At 38.7% G+C, this 19,241-nt stretch overlaps 1 protein-coding gene across 3 annotated transcripts in view; it reads left to right on the top strand.

Annotated features, from left to right (window-relative positions):
• BTBD9 (BTB domain containing 9) overlaps positions 1-19,241 on the top strand; it is a 128,537-nt gene that overhangs the window by 60,967 nt on the left and 48,329 nt on the right. For all 3 annotated transcript variants that reach the window (XM_054162419.1, XM_054162416.1, XM_054162417.1), the window contains one exon: positions 17,982-18,091. In XM_054162419.1, the coding sequence (XP_054018394.1) occupies positions 17,982-18,091 (110 nt within the window). The remainder of the gene's footprint in view (positions 1-17,981; positions 18,092-19,241) is intronic.

Here is a 19,241-nt window from a genome sequence, read left to right as displayed (position 1 = left end):
TTTGTCCTTTTAATTTGATAATCTGTGATCCTGCTTCTGTGACTGGGGGTTTTTGCACAATGTCATGTATGAATTTGGAAGAGGCAGTTTGCTTTGAAATTTCATATTGGTACTTGAAAGCTTCCCCTTTTTGTCTGTTGTATTCTGTGCTATTAAACTTGTAGGCTACATACCTCCATAAAATGATTCATTCCAACTGAAGGGGATAAAGAGAGCCCAAACTGTTAGTAAATAATTGTCATACATATTTCTTGTCTAGTGGTAGGTTTAGAAAATTTGTTGCTTTTTTTCAGAATTAAATAAGATTAATTTCTTGTATTTCCGGCAAATGTTTTTTTGCCTTAGGTGAATGTCCTCAAAGAGGAATGAATTGGTTTCTTCTAAGAGTTCCAACCTAGTCAAAACCAATATAATTGGTGATCTGTAATTGACTTGCATCAAATGTTAGCCCGTTACCTGCTCCATATTTTAACTTAAGCATTTTTTAAATGTTGGCTTTAACTGGCAGTATTATTTTATTAAATTAAATGCTGAGATACCCCTTCTAAGCCTCGTTCCAACATTCCACCATTTTTTTTTTAGAACAGAAGAGCCAAAGACTGTTAATCCCATAATAGTAAGGAAAATCAGGTTTGCTTATCCTGACCCATTGCTACAGAGCTTAATTGTGATTCAATGACAGTTTATAAGAGTATGTGTATAGAAGAAAATGGGTAGTAGAATATTTCAAGTAATCTTTCCCTTTTGAAAGGAAAGGGGTGCATTAACTGTGTATGAGCTTGCTCTCAACGAGTAGTTTAACCTGCATATTTGTTGTCGAAACAAGGCTGCTTTTTCCAGACTGGAGTTCACAAGGTTTTCATTCTCAGCCTTTTATTTGGAAGAAACTTGGTCTCACAGTCCAATTTTTTTATTGAAATGCAGGTCTGGATTGTCCCTCTCTGGAAAGGGACATCACGGAGTGAAATTTATGTATTACCTCTAAAAATGTAGTTTTGACGACCATGGTTTAATATTTCAAAAGTCATGAAAATTTGAGTAGTAATTCCAGTGTGTTTCAGGCCTTTAGCATTAGTATTTATGAGAATATGAGTCATTTTGAGATTGAATAGAATAGGTGTAGAATAGACGTATTTGTAGATTTCAGTAACAAAATAAACATGGCTAGGGTCATATTACCAGTGCTTTCCATTTGCAGTGTAATAAAACATACTTCTGCATTTTATTTATTCAATGTAGGTGTCCTCTTTAGGTATGTTCAAAACTATTGCTTTGAAACAGAGGTGGAAAACTGATGCTGTAGGTGTGGATCTAAAATGCATATGCTCAGGTTTTTGCTTCTAGAATACAAGAATGGTGTACTATTTATACTCTAAGAAAAAAAAAAATCTTATCAATTAACATTGGCAATGCACACCTGAGGAGATATTTGTGAAATTATGCTGAACTTGTGCAGAGGAACAAAGTTTCTTATTGTGAGAATCAAAAAAATTGTAGTTATGTCCTTTGATGCTTTCCGTAATGGCCTCCGGGTGCACAGGTGGATTCCAACCCCTCAGTTTAAGAAGGACATTGAGACTCTTGAACATGTCCAGAGAAGGGCAGTGAGGCTGGGGAGAGGCCTCGAGCATAAGCCCTACAAGGAGAGGCTGAAGGAGCTGGGATTGTTTAGCCTGGAGAAGAGGAGGCTCAGGGGAGACCTGATTGCTGTCTACAACTACCTGAAGGGTGGCTGTAGCCGGGGGGTGGGGGGTCGGTAGTGTCTTCTCCCAGGCAACCAGCACCAGAACAAGAGGACACAGTCTCAAGCTGTGCCAGGGGAAGTTTAGGTTTGAGGTGAGGAGAAAGTTCTTCCCAGAGAGATTTATTGGCCCTTGGAATGGGCTGCCCAGGGAGGTGGTGGAGTCACTGTCTCTGGAGGTGTTGAAGAGGGGATTGGGTATGGCACTTGGTGCCATGGTTTAGTAATCATGAGGTGTTGGGTGACAGGTTGGACTTGATGATCTCTGAGGTCTCTTCCAACCTTATTGATTCTATGAGGTCATGTTGCAATGGACGACAAGCAGTTCTGCTGAAAGGTCTTTTCAGGGTTTTATTGTTTGAATTTATTTTTTTTGTTATTATTTTCTCTCCACAAAACATGGGGATTATTTTAGAGTCTGAAGCTAAGTATGTAAAGAGATGTCACAGTGATACCAAATTGCATTTGTATGGAGGAAGAATTTGATTTTATTTTGGTTGCTTTTAGCTTCAAGATTAAAATGAAGTTCCTTCAAAAAGATTTTCACTTCATTTCCTTCCTTCCCTTCCCCCATCTTCTCTTTCAAGCTGCACCTTGGGAGGTTTAGGCTGGATGTTAGGAAGAAGTTCTTCATGGAAAGAGTGATTGGCCATTGGAATGTGCTGCCGATGGAGGTGGTGGAGTCACCATCACTGGAGGTGTTTAGGAAGAGAGTGGATGGGGTGCTTGGTGTCATGGTTTAGTTGATTGGATAGTGTTGGATGATGGGTTGGACTTGTTGATCTCAAAGGTCTTTTCCAACCTGGTCTTATTGTATTGTATTGTATTGTAATGTAATCTATTCTATTCTATTCTATTCTGTGCTTTCCGTAGTTACAGTCATGCTTTGGTGGTGTTTAGATAATCATGTGATTTTGTTGTTGCATTGTTGTGTGGGTTTTATGTCTTAAATACCTCTCCTACAACAGAAGTAGATGTCAAGTCTCTTGTTAGTTGATCCTCTCTTCTTAGCATTAGGCATTTTGTGATCTGCTTGTTGCTCAAGTGATTGTAATGTAGACGCCTGCATCTTTGTATAGTATCTAATTGTATTATTTTCCTGCAGTGGTTGATATATGGACTCAATCATTACATATAGAAAATAGAATTTGACACTGTGCAAATGATTTTTAGTATTCCAGCTATATAAAATTATCAGAGCTAAAATTTAAGTGTTCAACCCCTGTACTTTTAGTTTACTTATTTGTGGAAGATCAGCAGATATAGTAGAATCTTTTGAGTGTTAGAAATTATTTTGAAATGCAGTTGGGTTGTGTAGAAATCTTATTTCTATGGTATATCGGTATCGCAGTGAAAATGTGATCCTAACTTGAATTAGGCATGTGCATTTTAGCTTCAGATGTGGCTATCAGTAGCAGGTGAATTGTGGGGATGCAAATTTCAGCTACCGTGATTCTGAGAGTTCTTTTTTAATCCACAGTGCAGATTGTAATAGAATAGAATAGAGTAGACCATGTTGGAAGAGACCTTTGAGATCATCAAGTCCAACCTATCATCCAACACTATCCAATCAACTAAACCATGGCTCCAAGCACCCCATCCAATACTGATGGTGATGTGGCATGAATAATACCATGATTTTGTTTTCCTATGCTTTGGTCACTTTTGCAGAGTAAGCATGCTCCTGAACTCTTTTCCCTAAAATTGGTTTAAAAGGTTTCTGTAAGTCAATGTTTCACCAACATTTTAGCACTATTAACTTTGCTTGGCTTATCCATCCTTTTTGTGAGTTGGTAAGAATCTGACAGTGAGATACTGAGAGTGATCTGTATGTATTTAGGTAGAAACACTGACTAGCCTTCTTTGGAGTAATACAATAAGAAAAAAAATATATGAAGAAATATTAAAAAAAAAACAAAACAGGAAGTTTGAGTTTGTGGTTTATACATTTGAGCCATTTGGAGTAGTAAGGAAGTCAAGAAGTAGTAAGGAAGTCAAGAAAAATCACATACGAAATAGATGAATAAGGATATATGTGAAAGGATATGCATTATATAAATCAATACCTGCTAAATATGGAGTCAGTAGGGTTCTTAAACATTTTACAGGGCAAAGTATGCAGGTTAGTTATTGATTTCAAGTAAAGTTTGAAGGCTATATTCTAAATATATCAAGACTTATTCTGAATATATCAAGTGTATTATCTATTTCAGGATACATTACCTAGTAGGGAAATTGGAAACACTAACCACAAAGTGAAGGAAAATGGTCATGAGCTGACAGGTAGAGATATAGTAAGAGATCTGAAAATGAAGTGTGAAAATTAGATTTTTGGCCACAGTTTTGGAAGACCAGAGAGGTATGTGACAGGACAGCTGTAGTTCTGAAGTTCAAAGGTTTGGCTCCTTGAAGGACAAGAGTAAGTCGCAGTCCCATGTTGTCTGCTAGTTAATGAAAATATAGCAATAAATAATATTGATGCTTCTATTTCTAAAAAGAGATTTATATCAGTATGCTGACAACAGTATATTATGGAGGAAAAGATAGTATTAGCCTGATAATAGCCTCCTAGTCATAACTGACATCAATTACAGCTAGAAATAAAGCACTGAAGTGTAATGAAGAAGCTTCCTCCTGGAACATGTTTTCACTACATTAATATATAAGAATAAAATCAACTTCTCTTTTAGGTGCATGTCAAAATAATGCAGTACTGAGTTCAAATTATCAGCTTAATAAAGTGAAGTAAAAGGTTAAAAGGTAATTCAGCACATTTGGGTAAATTGCATTGATATGCTAACAAAGGTTATGTCTACAGAATTGAGTTTCACATAACTGCATGTTAAGATTTTGTTAAAAGATACTGCACTGCTGTTGCTTCTGAGGCAAATATTGTGTTACTTAGACAAAAAAAAATCTTGAAGAAGATATGATACAAGCTAATGCCTTTACATTGGAACAACTGCCATTGAATGTTGTAATGATCTAATTGAATTTAGAATGAGGGAGTTGCGTATTCGCACAGCCACTTTGGGAAGACCAGATATAAGGTAATAACAGTGGAGAGCTGCCAGATACCCTCAGGGCAGATGTGGTGAAACAATCATGTGAATATGCAAGCTCAGAACTTTTATTTCCAGCTCAAATGTGTAACTAAGTTTCTGACAGGCTGTACAATTCTTAGAGCTGGTGTCCTAAATCATTAATTCTCACTATCTCACCTGCTATGCAGGATAAGGGCTTTTAAAGAGTTGCCTTTTTTTCCCCCCTTTAGTTCAAGTATAGTGGTATAGTTTTTCACTGAGGAGTCAGTTTAAATGCATTAGCTAAGTAAATTCAGCAATACTTAAAGCAGACAGAAGTGAAAGAAAATGTCTTTCCATTAAACTGAGCTTTGTGCTTTTGCTTATGAGAGCTCTGCTTTGTCAGTGCTGGAGATCATAGTATCATAGCATCAGTCAGGGTTGGAAGGGACCACAAGGATCATCTAGTTCCAACCCCCCTGCCATGGGCAGGGAAACCCCACCCTAGATCAGGCTGGCCAGAGCTTCATCCAGCCTGGGCTTAACACCTCCAGGGACGGGGCCTCAACCACCTCCCTGGACAACCCATTCCAGGGCTTCACCACTCTCATGGTGAAGAACTTCCTCCTTATGTCCAGCCTGAATCTCCCCACCTCCAGCATCATTCCATTCCCCCTAGTCCTATCACTACCTGACATCCTGAGAAGTCCCTCCCCAGCCTTCTTGTAGGCCCCCTTCAGATACTGCAAGGCCACAATAAGGTCACCTCACAGCCTTCTTTTCTCCAGACTGAACAGCCCCAACTCTTTCAGTCTGTCCTCATAGGAGAGGTGCTCCAGCTCTCTGATCATCCTCATGGCCCTTCTCTGGACACCTTCCAGCACATCCAGATCCCTCTTGTAATAGGGGTTCCAGAACTGGATGCAGTGCTCCAGGTGGGATCTCACCAGAGCTGAGTAGAAGGGGAGAATCACCTCCCTTGACCTGCTGGCCACACTTCTCTTGATGCAGCCTAGGATCTGATTGGCTTTCTGGGCTGCAAGTGCCAGTCTGAGAGCTCATGTTGAGCTTCTTGTCCACCGGCATCCCCAAGTCTCTCTCCTCTGGGCTGCTTTCCAGCCAGTCCCTGCCCAGCCTGGATTTGTGCCTGGGATTGCCTCGACCCAGGTGCAGGACCCTGCACTTGGTCTTGTTGAACCTTATGAGGTTGTCATGGGCCCACCTCTCCAGCCTGTCAAGGTCCCTCTGGATGGCATCCCTTCCCTCCAGCGTGTCTGCTGCACCACACAGCTTGGTGTCATCAGCAAACTTGCTGAGGGTGCACTCAATGCCACTGTCTATGACATGTACTGTACAGGAAGAATTCTTCTTCCTTATGTTACTGAGGTGAAAACGGGTGTAGGATCAATGTTTATAATGTAGTATCCAAGGATATTGTGGTAAGAGTTTAGATGGATTAGAGCACCTGAAAAGTCTGTTCTGCTTTTTTTTATATATATATATATATATGCATACAGAGAAAAAATTGTTCTTTAGAGGTATGTTTGCCTGGTTTTTGTCTTGAACATACTGCCACATACAGTGATACAGGAAAAAATATCAAGAAGACTTACCTGAACTGAGGCCTAATACAGTATCTTCATAAGTAGTGGCATATTTCAGTGAGGGCATTATTGGATAAAAAGAAGGCTTCTTTCTGAGTGCCACATGTCTTCTGGGCTGGAAAAGGCAGAGGTTTATGGAGAAGAAATAATTTTGTTATATTAGAGGCTCCTATGTACATCATTAAATTATTTTAGGAGCCTTTGTTTTGTCATAACTTCACTCTAAGCCTATCAATTCACAAGTTTCAACAGTTTCAGTGTAATTTTTATATGCAGTGAGTTTACATTAGCTATTTGAAAATAGTTGATGAAACGTCTCTCAGGCAGTCCTTAATATATAAATAGCTAAAAGGAGGATGGCTTAATGGATTCTTTCTCTAAGCATGTATCCAGACAAAACTGTTTGATTCCCAAATAAAAGATTCTTTGTTTGTAGTGAACTAAGTTACTACTTCAGGTGTTTTTCCCCATGGCTGTTGTCCCAGTTTGAGTCAGATCCTCCCTTGCCTCCCACTGGGGCAGAAAAATGAGACACACAATGGATCGCAGAAGTGATGGAAAATTTAAATGGAAAAGCAGTAAAGGGTTTTATAGAAGCTATAAGCATAGTGACAAAAAAGATCCCAAAGCATACAAAGTCCCTCACAGCATACCCAGAAGCCTCCCAGCACTCCCCTTCTCCATACCTGAGGCTACACCCAAAACCCCCAGGGCTCTTTCTTCCCCCCCCCTCCACTGTTTAGGTCTCATCTGACCAGATCTGAGACTGCCCTTCCCCCTTCTCTTCCTGGCATCAGGCCTAGCCAGGCCCAAGAGGCCTTGAGATAACTCCTCTTCCATTACCAGATAGGGAGCATCTCCCACGGGAGCAGTGAGGGAAGAAAGAGGAAGTGTGAGACCTTGCTGATAGATTGATAGGGAGCAGGACATTATGGGTATGAAATATGTAGCTTCCTGTGTCCAACCACTGGGCTGCACACTCAGGACACCAGAGGTGTATCTTGCGTGGCAGCAGCGGGAGGCACTCAGCCTAAACTGCCACAGCCATAAAACTTCACTGCAGCAGCAGTCACCATGCAGCTGTTAAGAAATACTTGTGCACAAATAGGTACTGACTTTTTCAGGTCCTTGCAATGTTCTGAGAGATCTGTTATGAAGTATTTGAAAGTTATTACAAAGGAAGATCAAGGCAGATTATTTGTTGTTACTGCTACAAGAATGCAGCATGATCATCTTTATCAATGCTCACCTATGCTCATAAAATTCTCACAGTTGAAGCATTCACAATGGTAATGCACTTCACTGCAATGCAATCAGAGTGTGTTTTGTTATTAGTTTCCTGTTACTCTAAACTGTGGTGACCTGAAGGTGGTGTATAAATGGCCAATTGCTACATTCACCCCAGTGAGATATTTCTTCCACTAGTGATACAGGTGATAATGTGGTACAATCTATAACTCTTCCATTTTCCTGTGAAAAATCCAGGAGCTGTGGTGAAGCATTGTTTAAATATAAATGCATCCTAACTTCTCCATTTTTCAGTGGAAATACGTTGTTTTAATGTCTTGAGGTAAAACTGAAAGCTGATTCCTTCATTAAGCTGTGCTTTCCAGTTCCTGAAGGTACCAGCTTGAGTAGGGCTTGAGCTGCACAGATTGACAGAAATAGTGGAAGCTTTTTGGTGAGTGATTGAAGGAGTGACATTAATATAGTATTGCATGCAGAAGTTTGAATGATTACATCTTGGCATTACTCTGTGTGTAGATAAAAATGCTCAGTGTGTAGATAAAAATGCTCAATTGTCTTTCATTTGAGCTGGAAACATCAGCAAAGTGCTGTGGTGTAGAAAAGAATTAGCTTAAAGAGAAATTGTGAACCAAAGAGCCCCCAAAACTTAACTAATTTCCAAAAAAGTAATGATCTTTATTGCTTTACTAAAAGCACAGCAACTTCAGCTGTTAGACAAAGTAAGTTTCAGCAGAATTAAACTTCATGGCCATTTTCAGGTGCTTATTTATTATGGTGGCTAAGTATCACCTACAAGAAGCCTCTCTGAAGTTCAGTGTCGAGCAAAATTTGGAAGTGGGTGAACTGTATTTTCTATTACATTTAAAAGAAATAATATTTAAAATAAAAGCCTGTGTTTATTTTTATAGCTACCATTTATTCTGTTCTTCCATTGTGGTAAAACTTGATTTTTAGATTTAAAACCATTAATTATTTTTAGATGTTTTACCATATAAAAAAGGAACTGTGTAACTGGTATTAAATCAAATTGTTTTCTGGTTAAGTGAAGAGACCTGAACTTAGAAGCTCAGTAAATATATTTCTGTCTTCTGTGGGTCTGCTCACCTGCTTACAAGTTTTAGTGACATAGGCAAATGTAAATTATTCCCATATTGCAGGAGGTAAAAATGGCACTTTTACAAAATTGTAACATTTTCTTGGGTCTGTGACACTGCTGTACTGATCCAGCCTGATGGTAGTGATTCAGTAAACTAATACCCATTGTAATCAATTGACTTGGTGCAATGCTGCAGAGCACTGTTCTGAATTAATCAACCAGTTCCTCTCCTGATTGCTTATTAAATCAGCAAGAAAAGTGTGGTAAATTGTACATGATACATGTGATTCCACTCTACAGCTAAAACAAATCATAGAAGAAAAAGTGAAAGAAGAGAGAAGCAGCATGAGCAAGAAATATTTACATTAAAGCAGTCATCTGTCTTTACAATAAATTTAATACAACACTTCTCAGAGGAACTAGAGCTTCTGGAGATTCCACGGTCCGTATTTCAGATATTGAAAGCTGTACCCTTGCCTTCTGCTATCTCACTGCTTCTGACCTGTGTAGGAGTGTTTTTGCAGGTTCATGTAGGCCTACTTGTAATCCAGCTGTATGATCCACCTTTGCTGTTATCTATTATTTCTAGTAAAATACAATTTGGTTTAAAAATAGGTAGCCTTAGGAAGCTTATGAGATGTACTCTACTGCACTGTCCATATCTGATGAATAGTCCCATAAATAATACTTCTTTTTTTCCATTTTATCTCTGTTCAGGCCTGCAGTAGTTAGCAGTCATGTCTCGAATATGGTGGAATAGAATAGAATAGAATTAACCAGGTTGGAAAAGACCTTTGAGATCATCAAGTCCAACCTATCACCAAACACCATCTAATCAACTAAACCTTGGCACCAAGCGCCCCATTCAGTCTCCTCCTAAACACCTCCAGTGATGGTGACTCCACCACCTCCCTGGGCAGCCCATTCCGATGGCTAACAACTCTCTCAGTGGAGAACTTTCTCCTCACCTCAAGCCTAAACTTCCCCTGGTGCAGCTTGAGACTGTGTCCTCTTGTTCTGGTGCTGGTTGCCTGGGAGAAGAGACGAACTCCTTCCTGGCTACAACCACCCTTCAGGTAGTCGTAGACAGCAATAAGGTCTCCCTTGAGCCTCCTCTTCTCCAGGCTAAGCAACCCCAGCTCCCTCAGCCTCTCCTCATAGGGCTTGTGCTCCAAACCCCTCCACAGCTGAATATTTAACACTAAATGCTTTACCATAAATCTTGTAAATGTGTATGACAAACCAGTATAATTTTAGCATAGCAAGCATATCCTTGCCTGCTCTTGTTCTCTTATGCTTATATGCTCAAATACCTGGAGTTGCTGTACTTCTCATTAATAATGGTTCATCCAAACAAAACTTACATAAAGAGTAATTGTCATTTTTCTTGTATAATTTTAATCTTCTTTTGTGAAAAGCTACCCTTCTTTATCACTATCTATCAGAAAGTGAGATGCCAGAGCTAAATGAAAATATACGTAGCTATGTTCACTATAGTTTTATAGAAAGAATTTCTACATTGCTTTCTTTGGTAAGCACAGGTCAAAACCACAATTCTTTTTTTTTCTCTTTTAAGGTGTGTGTGTGTGTGTGTGTGTGTGTGTTTTGTTTTCCACTTGCTTCTAAGTCATTTTGCTATGCTATTTTTCATGTATTTCTTTTTCACGTTGTATATAATCTGATTCCATTTGAAGCATAGACAGCTCTTACTGGGGTGTTCTTAGAGCAAGAAATAATTGTTTAATTCGTAGGCAGGTGGAACATGAGAATCTGGGGAAAATGGAAAACATTCTTAGTTTACAGAACTTGAACAGAATTTTCCTATAGTCTTTTATATTCTACATGTTTAAAAATGTGGAGGCTACGATGTATCTATATAACAAAGCCTGAGTTAAACTGGCCCAGAGCCACCAAATCACACCAGGACATACTGTGATTCAACCAACCAACAAACTGTAAACATTGGAAACCAATAATGCAAAATTTGCCTTTTGTAAGCTCATTGTATGTATGTATGTAATATAAAAGGTATTATCACATCATGAAATGCTACTTGTGTTCCCAAGTAAATCAGTCTCAATTTGGTTAAATACGTTCTGAAACTTTGCTTCATTGCTTCTTGTATATAGCACTGGAATAAAATATCTGGGTACACATTTTAGCAAATCAAGAAGAGTTTTCAAACTGCTATGCTGTTGCTTGTGTTTGCATCATTGTGGAGGTGAAAATGTTTGTTACTGTACAGGTTTTGCAGGTATGTATGCTTTTCCTACTAAAGTTCAGTGATTTTTGTCTTGTCTGAGTGTTTTATTTGATTTGTCACTGCTGTTTTCTGTATTTGCAGCAGGTGAAAATGTAGACTCTATTAGACTTTTTCATCTAAATGCAGGAAGATTTGTCACCTGTCAAAAGACAGAAGTGATTTCCATGTTTTTTTCTGGCTTAATTCTTTTATTTTATTTATTTACCTCCACTTTTTTCCCCCCACATGATTTAATGCTGCCAATAGATTTTTTTTTTTTCTCCTTGCTTTTTTATCCTACTGCCATGATTCTGTTGATTCAGCTGTGTGAGTCTGAAGGATTATGTTTTACAGAGTTGTCAATAAATGGGGTTTACATGGCAGTGAATAGGACTGTTTCCTTTTCCCCGAAAATGCAAACAGAGTATCTTCTGCTGCCCTTGTGTGCTGGGCTGTATCTCATGCATCTCTGTGGCAGTGATCAGAATGTGAATGTTATCAGTTTCTAAGCAGTTAGAGGACACAGAAAGTATGCAGGACTGGCCCTGGTGTCTCATAACAAATGCTCTATGAAGGAAAATGAAGCTCCATGTTAAGAGTTTGTTTTGTGCAGATTTGATTTAGTTCCTTATTGTAGACAGCTGCTGCTGCTCCGTGTTGCCTTCACAACTTAGAGTGGATAGTGCTGCAAAATAACAGTTGATGTCCCTTACCTCTCTACTTACATCTTAGTATTCTCAAGGGATTGGAATCTGTGCTTAGTATAATTCAGTTTGTCTGTATTTTACTGGTGTTATTATAATGAAGGATTAGAGTGGATCCTAGAGTATGCATGTTCTTACACTTTGACACATAAGTCTCAAGTACTGTCCTGATGCAGGCTGCTGAAGTTGGGTATCAGGAGTCTTTCAGGGTATCCACAGCTGAACCAGTGATATGGTCAGCTGCAGCTGTTACCCAGATTAAATGTGTCAGCTCTACAAATGCAGAAAGCAGAAGTAAAACACAACATAGTTGTTCAGAAATGTTACTATATGTAGTCACAACAGAGTGCTCAAGTCATATTTTTTTGTAAGGACGAAGAATTGCTTTGGGAGAAATAGAGGATGGATGAGGGCCATCAGCCATGTGGATGTGCCTTATTAATCAACACAGGGAGTTCATTTGAATTCTACTAGTTTAAAATTCCACCAAGATCCAGTAGAATGTGCTATTTTCCTTTAGCTAAGATAATTTTCTTGGAGGTGGGGCAGTTTCTAGCTTCCTTGTTTGGGGAATTTTAGAACCAATGTAGCATGACTGTCACTAGAGAAGTCTGTGATGTGGGTGAAACTTAGAGCCCTTGAACACTATCTATATCCATTATTTTCAAACATAGCTAGAAAGCACAATAACATCTCTTTCAAAGGGGCAAAATTTTCATGCTGCAGTCCTGTGCACCTGCCAGGGACATACTTTTGAACCCCCAAAAAAGTGATGACAGGTTTCACTTTAAAGAATAATTCAGGGTGTTTTCTGTCTTCCACTCAGTCCATTTGAGTCTAAAGTCCATTGACAGAGGAGCTAATCTAGCCTTTGAATTGTGATTCTTTTACTCTGCTATCCCCCAAAGATTTATAGATAACTTTATGTGGTATAAAGCTGCTTTGTTCCTGACAGAAAAGTGAACAATTTCTAATATCATGGAAAGAACTGCCTGTAGTGTTTTTAATGTCTGTCCTGCTCATTGTTTTTGTCTTCCATGTCTCTACCTCAGTGAGCAATATAATTAAAATTCATAGTTTGGCACTGGGATTTTTATTATATAGTTAATTCTTCATCATTCCTATTTCTCCTATTAATCAGGTTTGCCCAAGCTTGTGTCACCTCCTAACAAAGTGCTCTGAAGTTTTTCAGTTCATTTAGGGTTTGTTTTTCACTCGTTCCATCTTGTGGTAATCAAAGCTTTTAAATTATCTTCTAATTCAGCATACACAAGTAAGTCTGGTCAGAAGTCCTCTTTAATTAATGACATACTGGCCATGCTCAGAAACTTACTGAATAACTCTGTGACTATCGAAAATAATTAGTATGCACACTTATGTTGATTTAATCAGCATAAAAGATACCTGTATTATATTCAGGAAATGTTGTCTGTTAAAAATATGATCTTTAATTTGTTGGGTTTTTTCCTGGATGAAAGGACTACAATAATGTTGTAGCTGGGAGAATGCCACACATCTTAGAGGTGAATGTGTTTGTTCTTATTGCTTGGACAAGTGAAAAGTAATTGTGAAACCATGTGAAGTTTGGCCTTAAGTATATTAAAGAATATAGATCAAATGAAATGTTTTATTATGCAAATAGAGGCTTTATTTTATTTCTGTGTGAGTTACTGTTTATAACATACAGAGGAGAGAGGGTGGAGGAGTTACTCTCTCCAGCAGTCCCAATCCTGCATTTCTGTTATAAGCCATAGGAGGAAGTTCTATACAGAGAGAGTGATTGCCCATTGGAATGGGCTGCCCGGGAGGTGGTGGAGGTGTTCAGGAGGAGACTTGATGGGGTGCTTGGTGCCATGATTTAGTTGTTTAGGTGGGTTGGATTGGTTGATGGGTTGGATGCAATGATCTTGAAGGTCTCTTCCAACCTGGTTTTTTTATTGTTGTTGTTGTTGTTATTATTATTATTTCTTCTGAAATCTTTATGCTTTGAATTAAGAGTTTGTTGCTTATATTGAAGTTGTCCATGTTGCAGTTTTTCATCACTATGCTATTTCTGCGCCAGGTCTCTTGCTTTCACCATTTGTTAAGTGTTCTTCTCACTGAGATGTGCTACTTCATTATTTCCAGTGTCTCATCTGGCTCTTCTGAAACAATACCTCTCTTCATTGCTGATATTTGAAATTTAGGTACAGCTTCTTTGTGTAGCAGTACTGGTCATTTCTAATGAATTCTGACATTTGAAGGAAGATTATCTTTACAGTCTCATGCTGTGACAGCTTTGGTATTGTGCATCAAGTGGAATGTTAAGCTATGAACTTCATGCAAAATCTTAGAATGTGATTTTAGAAGTTAGGGTGTGTAGAGTAATTTCAAAGATTGCAGTATTTTAATTTCCACCAAATGGAGTGCAAGATTCAGGCAGGAAGTCACACTGATCATTCACCTTGAGAGCTGCGAGGAAAAGAATTTTATATATATATGTATGTATTACACTGGGGATAAAGGATGGGGTTTGTCACATCATTATTACTTATTGTTAAAAATAACTGATAGGCAATATAGCATACAAGAATGTTTAGGTCCTTTCTACCTGTTGGCAGAGAAGTCTGCTAACCAATGAGTAATACACTAATTAACCTAAGTGTGCAGTGTGATAAATCTGCTTTTCTGGTGCATGGCAAACTATTAACATCTTGTGTATTTCACCCTCTTGATATATATGTACAAACAACAAAAAAAACCCCAAACCAAAAACCATGAAGAAGGTAAAAATAAGAAGTTTGCTCTAATGTTATGATTTCACAACACAAAACCCCAAATAAATTGAGGCCCTTTCATATGTTCCTATTAATATTGTTACTTTGCATATTCTCTAAACTTTCTCAGGCAAGGAAGTGTAACTGAAGTACGTCAAAGTATCTCCATTAATAATGCTGTGTTAGTTAGCCTGGAGTGTGTTTTGTCCAAACAGCACAACCCAATCAATACCTTTCTTGCCTGAGAGAGATGAGGGAGTCTCTACAGTGAGCCAGCCTCCACCTGTGCTTGTACGTGTTCCAAGATTGTTACCATGTTTAGCTGAATTCTGCACTTCTGATGCTGGATAGAACAAAAACATTTACTTTTGTTGGATCCTGGTAATTGCCTGTGTATTTAAGGGTTTTTGCTGTGCTTGTGAGCTGACAATCTGAAGAGACAGAACCTCTGTAACATCAAGGAGGAGGCATATCCTTAGCTGAAGATGTCTACCAGACTTCCTAAAACTGAAAGGTTCTTTCAAATTTCAGGTTAACTTTTTCTGAACAGCAAACTGTTAGTTCCCTGAATAATTTGTCTATAATATTTTCAGTTGATCTTTAGTATCAGTTTGCAGAAGGTTGAAAACATGGGGTCTGGCTCCCCTATGTCTAGCTTTTGTTCTGGTTCTTGCGCCTCACTGTGTGTCACTTTCAAAAGCGCTGCAAATTAAGAGAAACGGGGTGATGTGGTTTTGCCTTCATAGTGTGAATCCCAAAGTATGGCATTACCTCTGTAACCTTGCAGCAACTGACTGGTTCACAGGGGTAGGTCTGGAGAAGGAACTGCTATTACCCTGACTGTCAACCAAGATTCCTGTGATGCTCTCTGCAGGTACTTGTCACAGTTACGGAATGAAGTCTAAGTTCTGCTTCACTCTCAAAGTTCAGATTCATCTTCTTTATGACAAATAAATATTTTCTCCAGATTTGCAGCTTTTTTTTCTGCAGAGGATAACTTGCAGGATATTTGCTACTGTGATAATTAATGTAAGAGTTAATTAGGGAATAGCATATCATGCTTTTTTCTTTCAAGTTGTGATAATTACAATATTTTTTAAAGTGAGCATGTTGTATATCAGTTTTGTAATTTCAATGAAAATGTATAACAGTTGCCTTTTAAAATGGAACTTAGGTAAGTTAAAAGGAGCAGAGGTAAAAAAGTTTGGCAATTTTAATGTCACCATATTTAGGTAACAATTGTTTTTTGCAGTCATTTGTATCTAAAAAGTAGATTTCTTTTTTTTTTTCCTGAAGATTTCTTCTATATATGGTAAGATAGTAACAGACATTGAGGCTTTCTTAGAAGAGCTCTTTCAACAAGTCCAAGTGCTGGGTGCTGCACTTTGGCCATGACAACCCCATTGAGCGCTGAAGGCTGGGGTCGGAGTGGCTGGAGAGCAGCCAAACAGAAAGGGACCTGGGGTACTGGTGATAGTAGGCTGAATATGAGCCAGCAGTGTACCCAGGTGGCCAAGAAGGCCAATGGCATCCTGGCCTGAATCAGAAATAGTGTGGCCATCAGGAGCAGGGAGGTCATTCTGCCCCTGTACTCAGCACTGGTTAGGCCACACCTTGAGTCCTGTGTCCAGTTCTGGGCCCCTCAGTTTAGGAAACATGTTGAGTTGCTGGGAACGTGTCCAGAGAAGGGCAGCGAGGCTGGGGAGAGGCCTTGAGCACAAGCCCTATGAGGAGAGGCTGGGGGAGCTGGGGTTGTTTAGGCTGGAGAAGAGGAGGCTCAGGGGAGACCTTCTTGCTGTCTCCAGCTACCTGAAGGGAGGTTGTAGCCAGGTGGGGGTTGGTCTCTTCTCCCAGGCAATCAGCACCAGAACGAGAGGACACAGTCTCAAGCTGTGCCAGGGGAAGTTTAGGTTCGAGTTTAGGTTCGAGGTTAGGAGAAAGTTCTTCACCAAGGGAGTTGTTAGCCACTGGAATGTGCTGCCCAAGGAGGTGTTGGAGTCACCATCCCTGGAGGTGTTCAAGAGGGGATTGGATGTGGCACTTGGTGCCATGGTTCAGTCATGAGGTGTTGGTTGACAGGTTGGACTTGATGATCTTTGAGGTCTTTTCCAACCTTACTGATTCTATGATTCTATGATTAGTAGAGTAAATAGCTATGAGTATTTTTAATAGTTTAAAAACAAAATCTCAGGACTGAAAGCTGTGTATCTTTTAAACTTGGTATAATGGAGACCATAAATTGAAATGATAGTGCTGGTGAACAGCCTTTATGTTGAACTGTAATTATACTCTATAAGTGAAAGGTGGTTTTGTACTTCAAACCAAGGATATTGCTTAAGATTCATGCATTCTGGTAGTTCTTATTTTAAATTCCTTTAATTAACACAAAACTTTCTGCTGTGTGGGTAGCCCATTTTGGGAGGTAATGGTGGTTTTTTTAGGCAGTTTTCTGTGTTTCCTGTTTAACACTTAACTGAAATGGGGTACAGTATTCCATTTAGGATTTTTAAAAAAAAATACATAGTAAGAAATCTTGTATCTCTTCAGAAAATGAGGGAATTGGATTGAATTAAGCTTTATGGTGGTTTATAGAGGGTGAAACTTCCAGACTAATACGGCAGGTGAAGGGGTCACGGTGTTCCAAGAGCAGCTCTATTTGATTTGCAATTAGAGTCTAGCAGTATAAGTTATAGAGCCAGGAATGAAACTGAGAGCTAGCTTTGTTCCATAGCATTTAACTGTTCAGATATTTTTATTTCTTTTATTAATAATCAATACTCCAGCAAAGCCGTTTTGTATCTTGTACATCTGGTGTTAGAATTAGAAACAGACATATTAAAATGGAATTAATTTTCAAATTCTGCAGAGAAACCTCACTGTTTGGCTGGGACTGTCATTCATGGAATCAGTCAGGTTGGAAAAGACCCCTGGGATCATGAAGTGCAGCCATTGACTGTACTCTACAAAGCTCACCCCTAAACCATATCCCCAAGCACCCTATCTAAATCACCTTTAAACACATCTATGGGTGGTGACTCAACCACCTCCCGGGGCACCCTATTCTATTCCATTGCCTGACTACTCTTTCTGTGAAAAAGTTTTTCCTAGTATCCAGTCTAAGCCATATCCCAGTTGTATGAAATTATTCATTATAATGAAAAGCAATTGGTAGTGGGATCTTTTTATTGTTGTTATTGTTGTCATTAAAGCCTCCTCGAGCACACATTTGCGCTTACAGGCTATTTCTTAACCAGTAGGTCCCTCATTTTGCTTGTCCTGGCAAATTAGTCCAGATTAATTTTTTTTTTTTAGATTTCACAGCTCTTATTTATTTATTTTATTTGTTTTTCTCATGTGTTACTGGATCAAGCATCCTGAGTAGATGCCATGAAATTTATACTCTTCTTACTACTTTCTTTTTTCCTTCCTCTTTTTCTTTCCTTTTTTTAGTTACTCTGTTCTTAGGTCTGCACAGTACAGTGCAGCCAAAGAATTCCTAATTTAGTGTATAGAAGTTTCTCATTATTTATTTGTGCTACCTGCCTTTGTTTTTTCTCCCCCATATAGGTACATTCGAATTGTTGGGACCCACAACACAGTGAACAAAGTTTTCCATATTGTGGCGTTTGAATGCATGTTTACGAACAAAACCTTTACTCTTGAAAAAGGTCTAATAGGTAAGCAATAAAATGTATTTCCCTTTACATGGGCAAACAATTGTCTTTTATGACTGACTGTCACTGCACTCTTAACTGTTTCTACACAGAAATCTGTAACTAGAGTTGCATGATGCTGTAAGCACAACATTAGTTGCCTAGTTAGTCCTTGTGACTTAATTTGAACATCCAGGTCTGTGGATTAACTAGTGATGCTGCAGGAATGCTAAAGTTCACATTTAATCAACTGCTGCTGACAAAGCCACTGGTAATTGAGTCACTCTATGCTGCTATTCTGATGTGTAAATAAAAATCAGATTATGGTTACTTTTGCCTTCTACAAGGTTAGCCTGAGCTCTATAAAGAGAATGAAGTTGTTAATTGCAGTGAAGATGGAGATGGATTTTGGCATTTAGGGCATTTTATACAACGTAGCCTCAACTGCTGAAAGTAAACTCTCATGAGTTGTTTTCCACCCTAAGAATCATGGACACTCTTACCCATGGCAGAATATTACCTATCTCTATTCTCAGAATGCCATGTTGGTGGAGCTCTGTTACCTCTGGAGCTCCAGACATCTGATTGAAGTACCTATGCATAATACTGCATTGCTTAAGGTAGAAATCCCCAACAGAACAATGATAAACTATGTCAAAGTGAGATTTAATATTGAAGTTTTTAATAGTCCAAACAGGGTGATTTCTGTGCTTTCTTCCATATAAACTCACATGAGTGAGATCCTGGAAATCATTGGGAAGAGTTTTGTATGCCATTTAGTAGTAGTCTAGGTAGGATTTCTCAGTTTGTTACTTCTGGCATGAAACTGAGAATGTCAGCAATGTTCTCAAGAGTTCATACTAGTTTTAAACATATATGTACATGTAAAATATGCATCTGTGATAGATGGAAGCACAAGTACTTTTCAAAAAGTATTGAGAGGGAAGATTGCAGTAAGGCATATTTCTCAAAAAATAAAATTCTGACAAAACATTTAGCTGTGAAAAACTGGAGCCCAACTCCTTCCTCCCTTTCCCCACATGTTATACAAAGTCATTGCGTGGTTAGACATGATCTCTTGCGGTCTGCTGTATAGATGTCATGATTTATTTTTAGAAGCATAGAATAAGTAGTCTGACAAATCATGTTATGATTTATTTTTAGAAGCCAGAAT

The sequence above is a fragment of the Dryobates pubescens genome, chromosome 6 (genome assembly GCF_014839835.1).
Source record: "Dryobates pubescens isolate bDryPub1 chromosome 6, bDryPub1.pri, whole genome shotgun sequence".
Classification (NCBI taxonomy): Eukaryota; Metazoa; Chordata; class Aves; order Piciformes; family Picidae; genus Dryobates; species Dryobates pubescens.
Note: the sequence above shows the minus strand (reverse complement) of the source record. Positions and strands in the feature narration are given on the sequence as shown.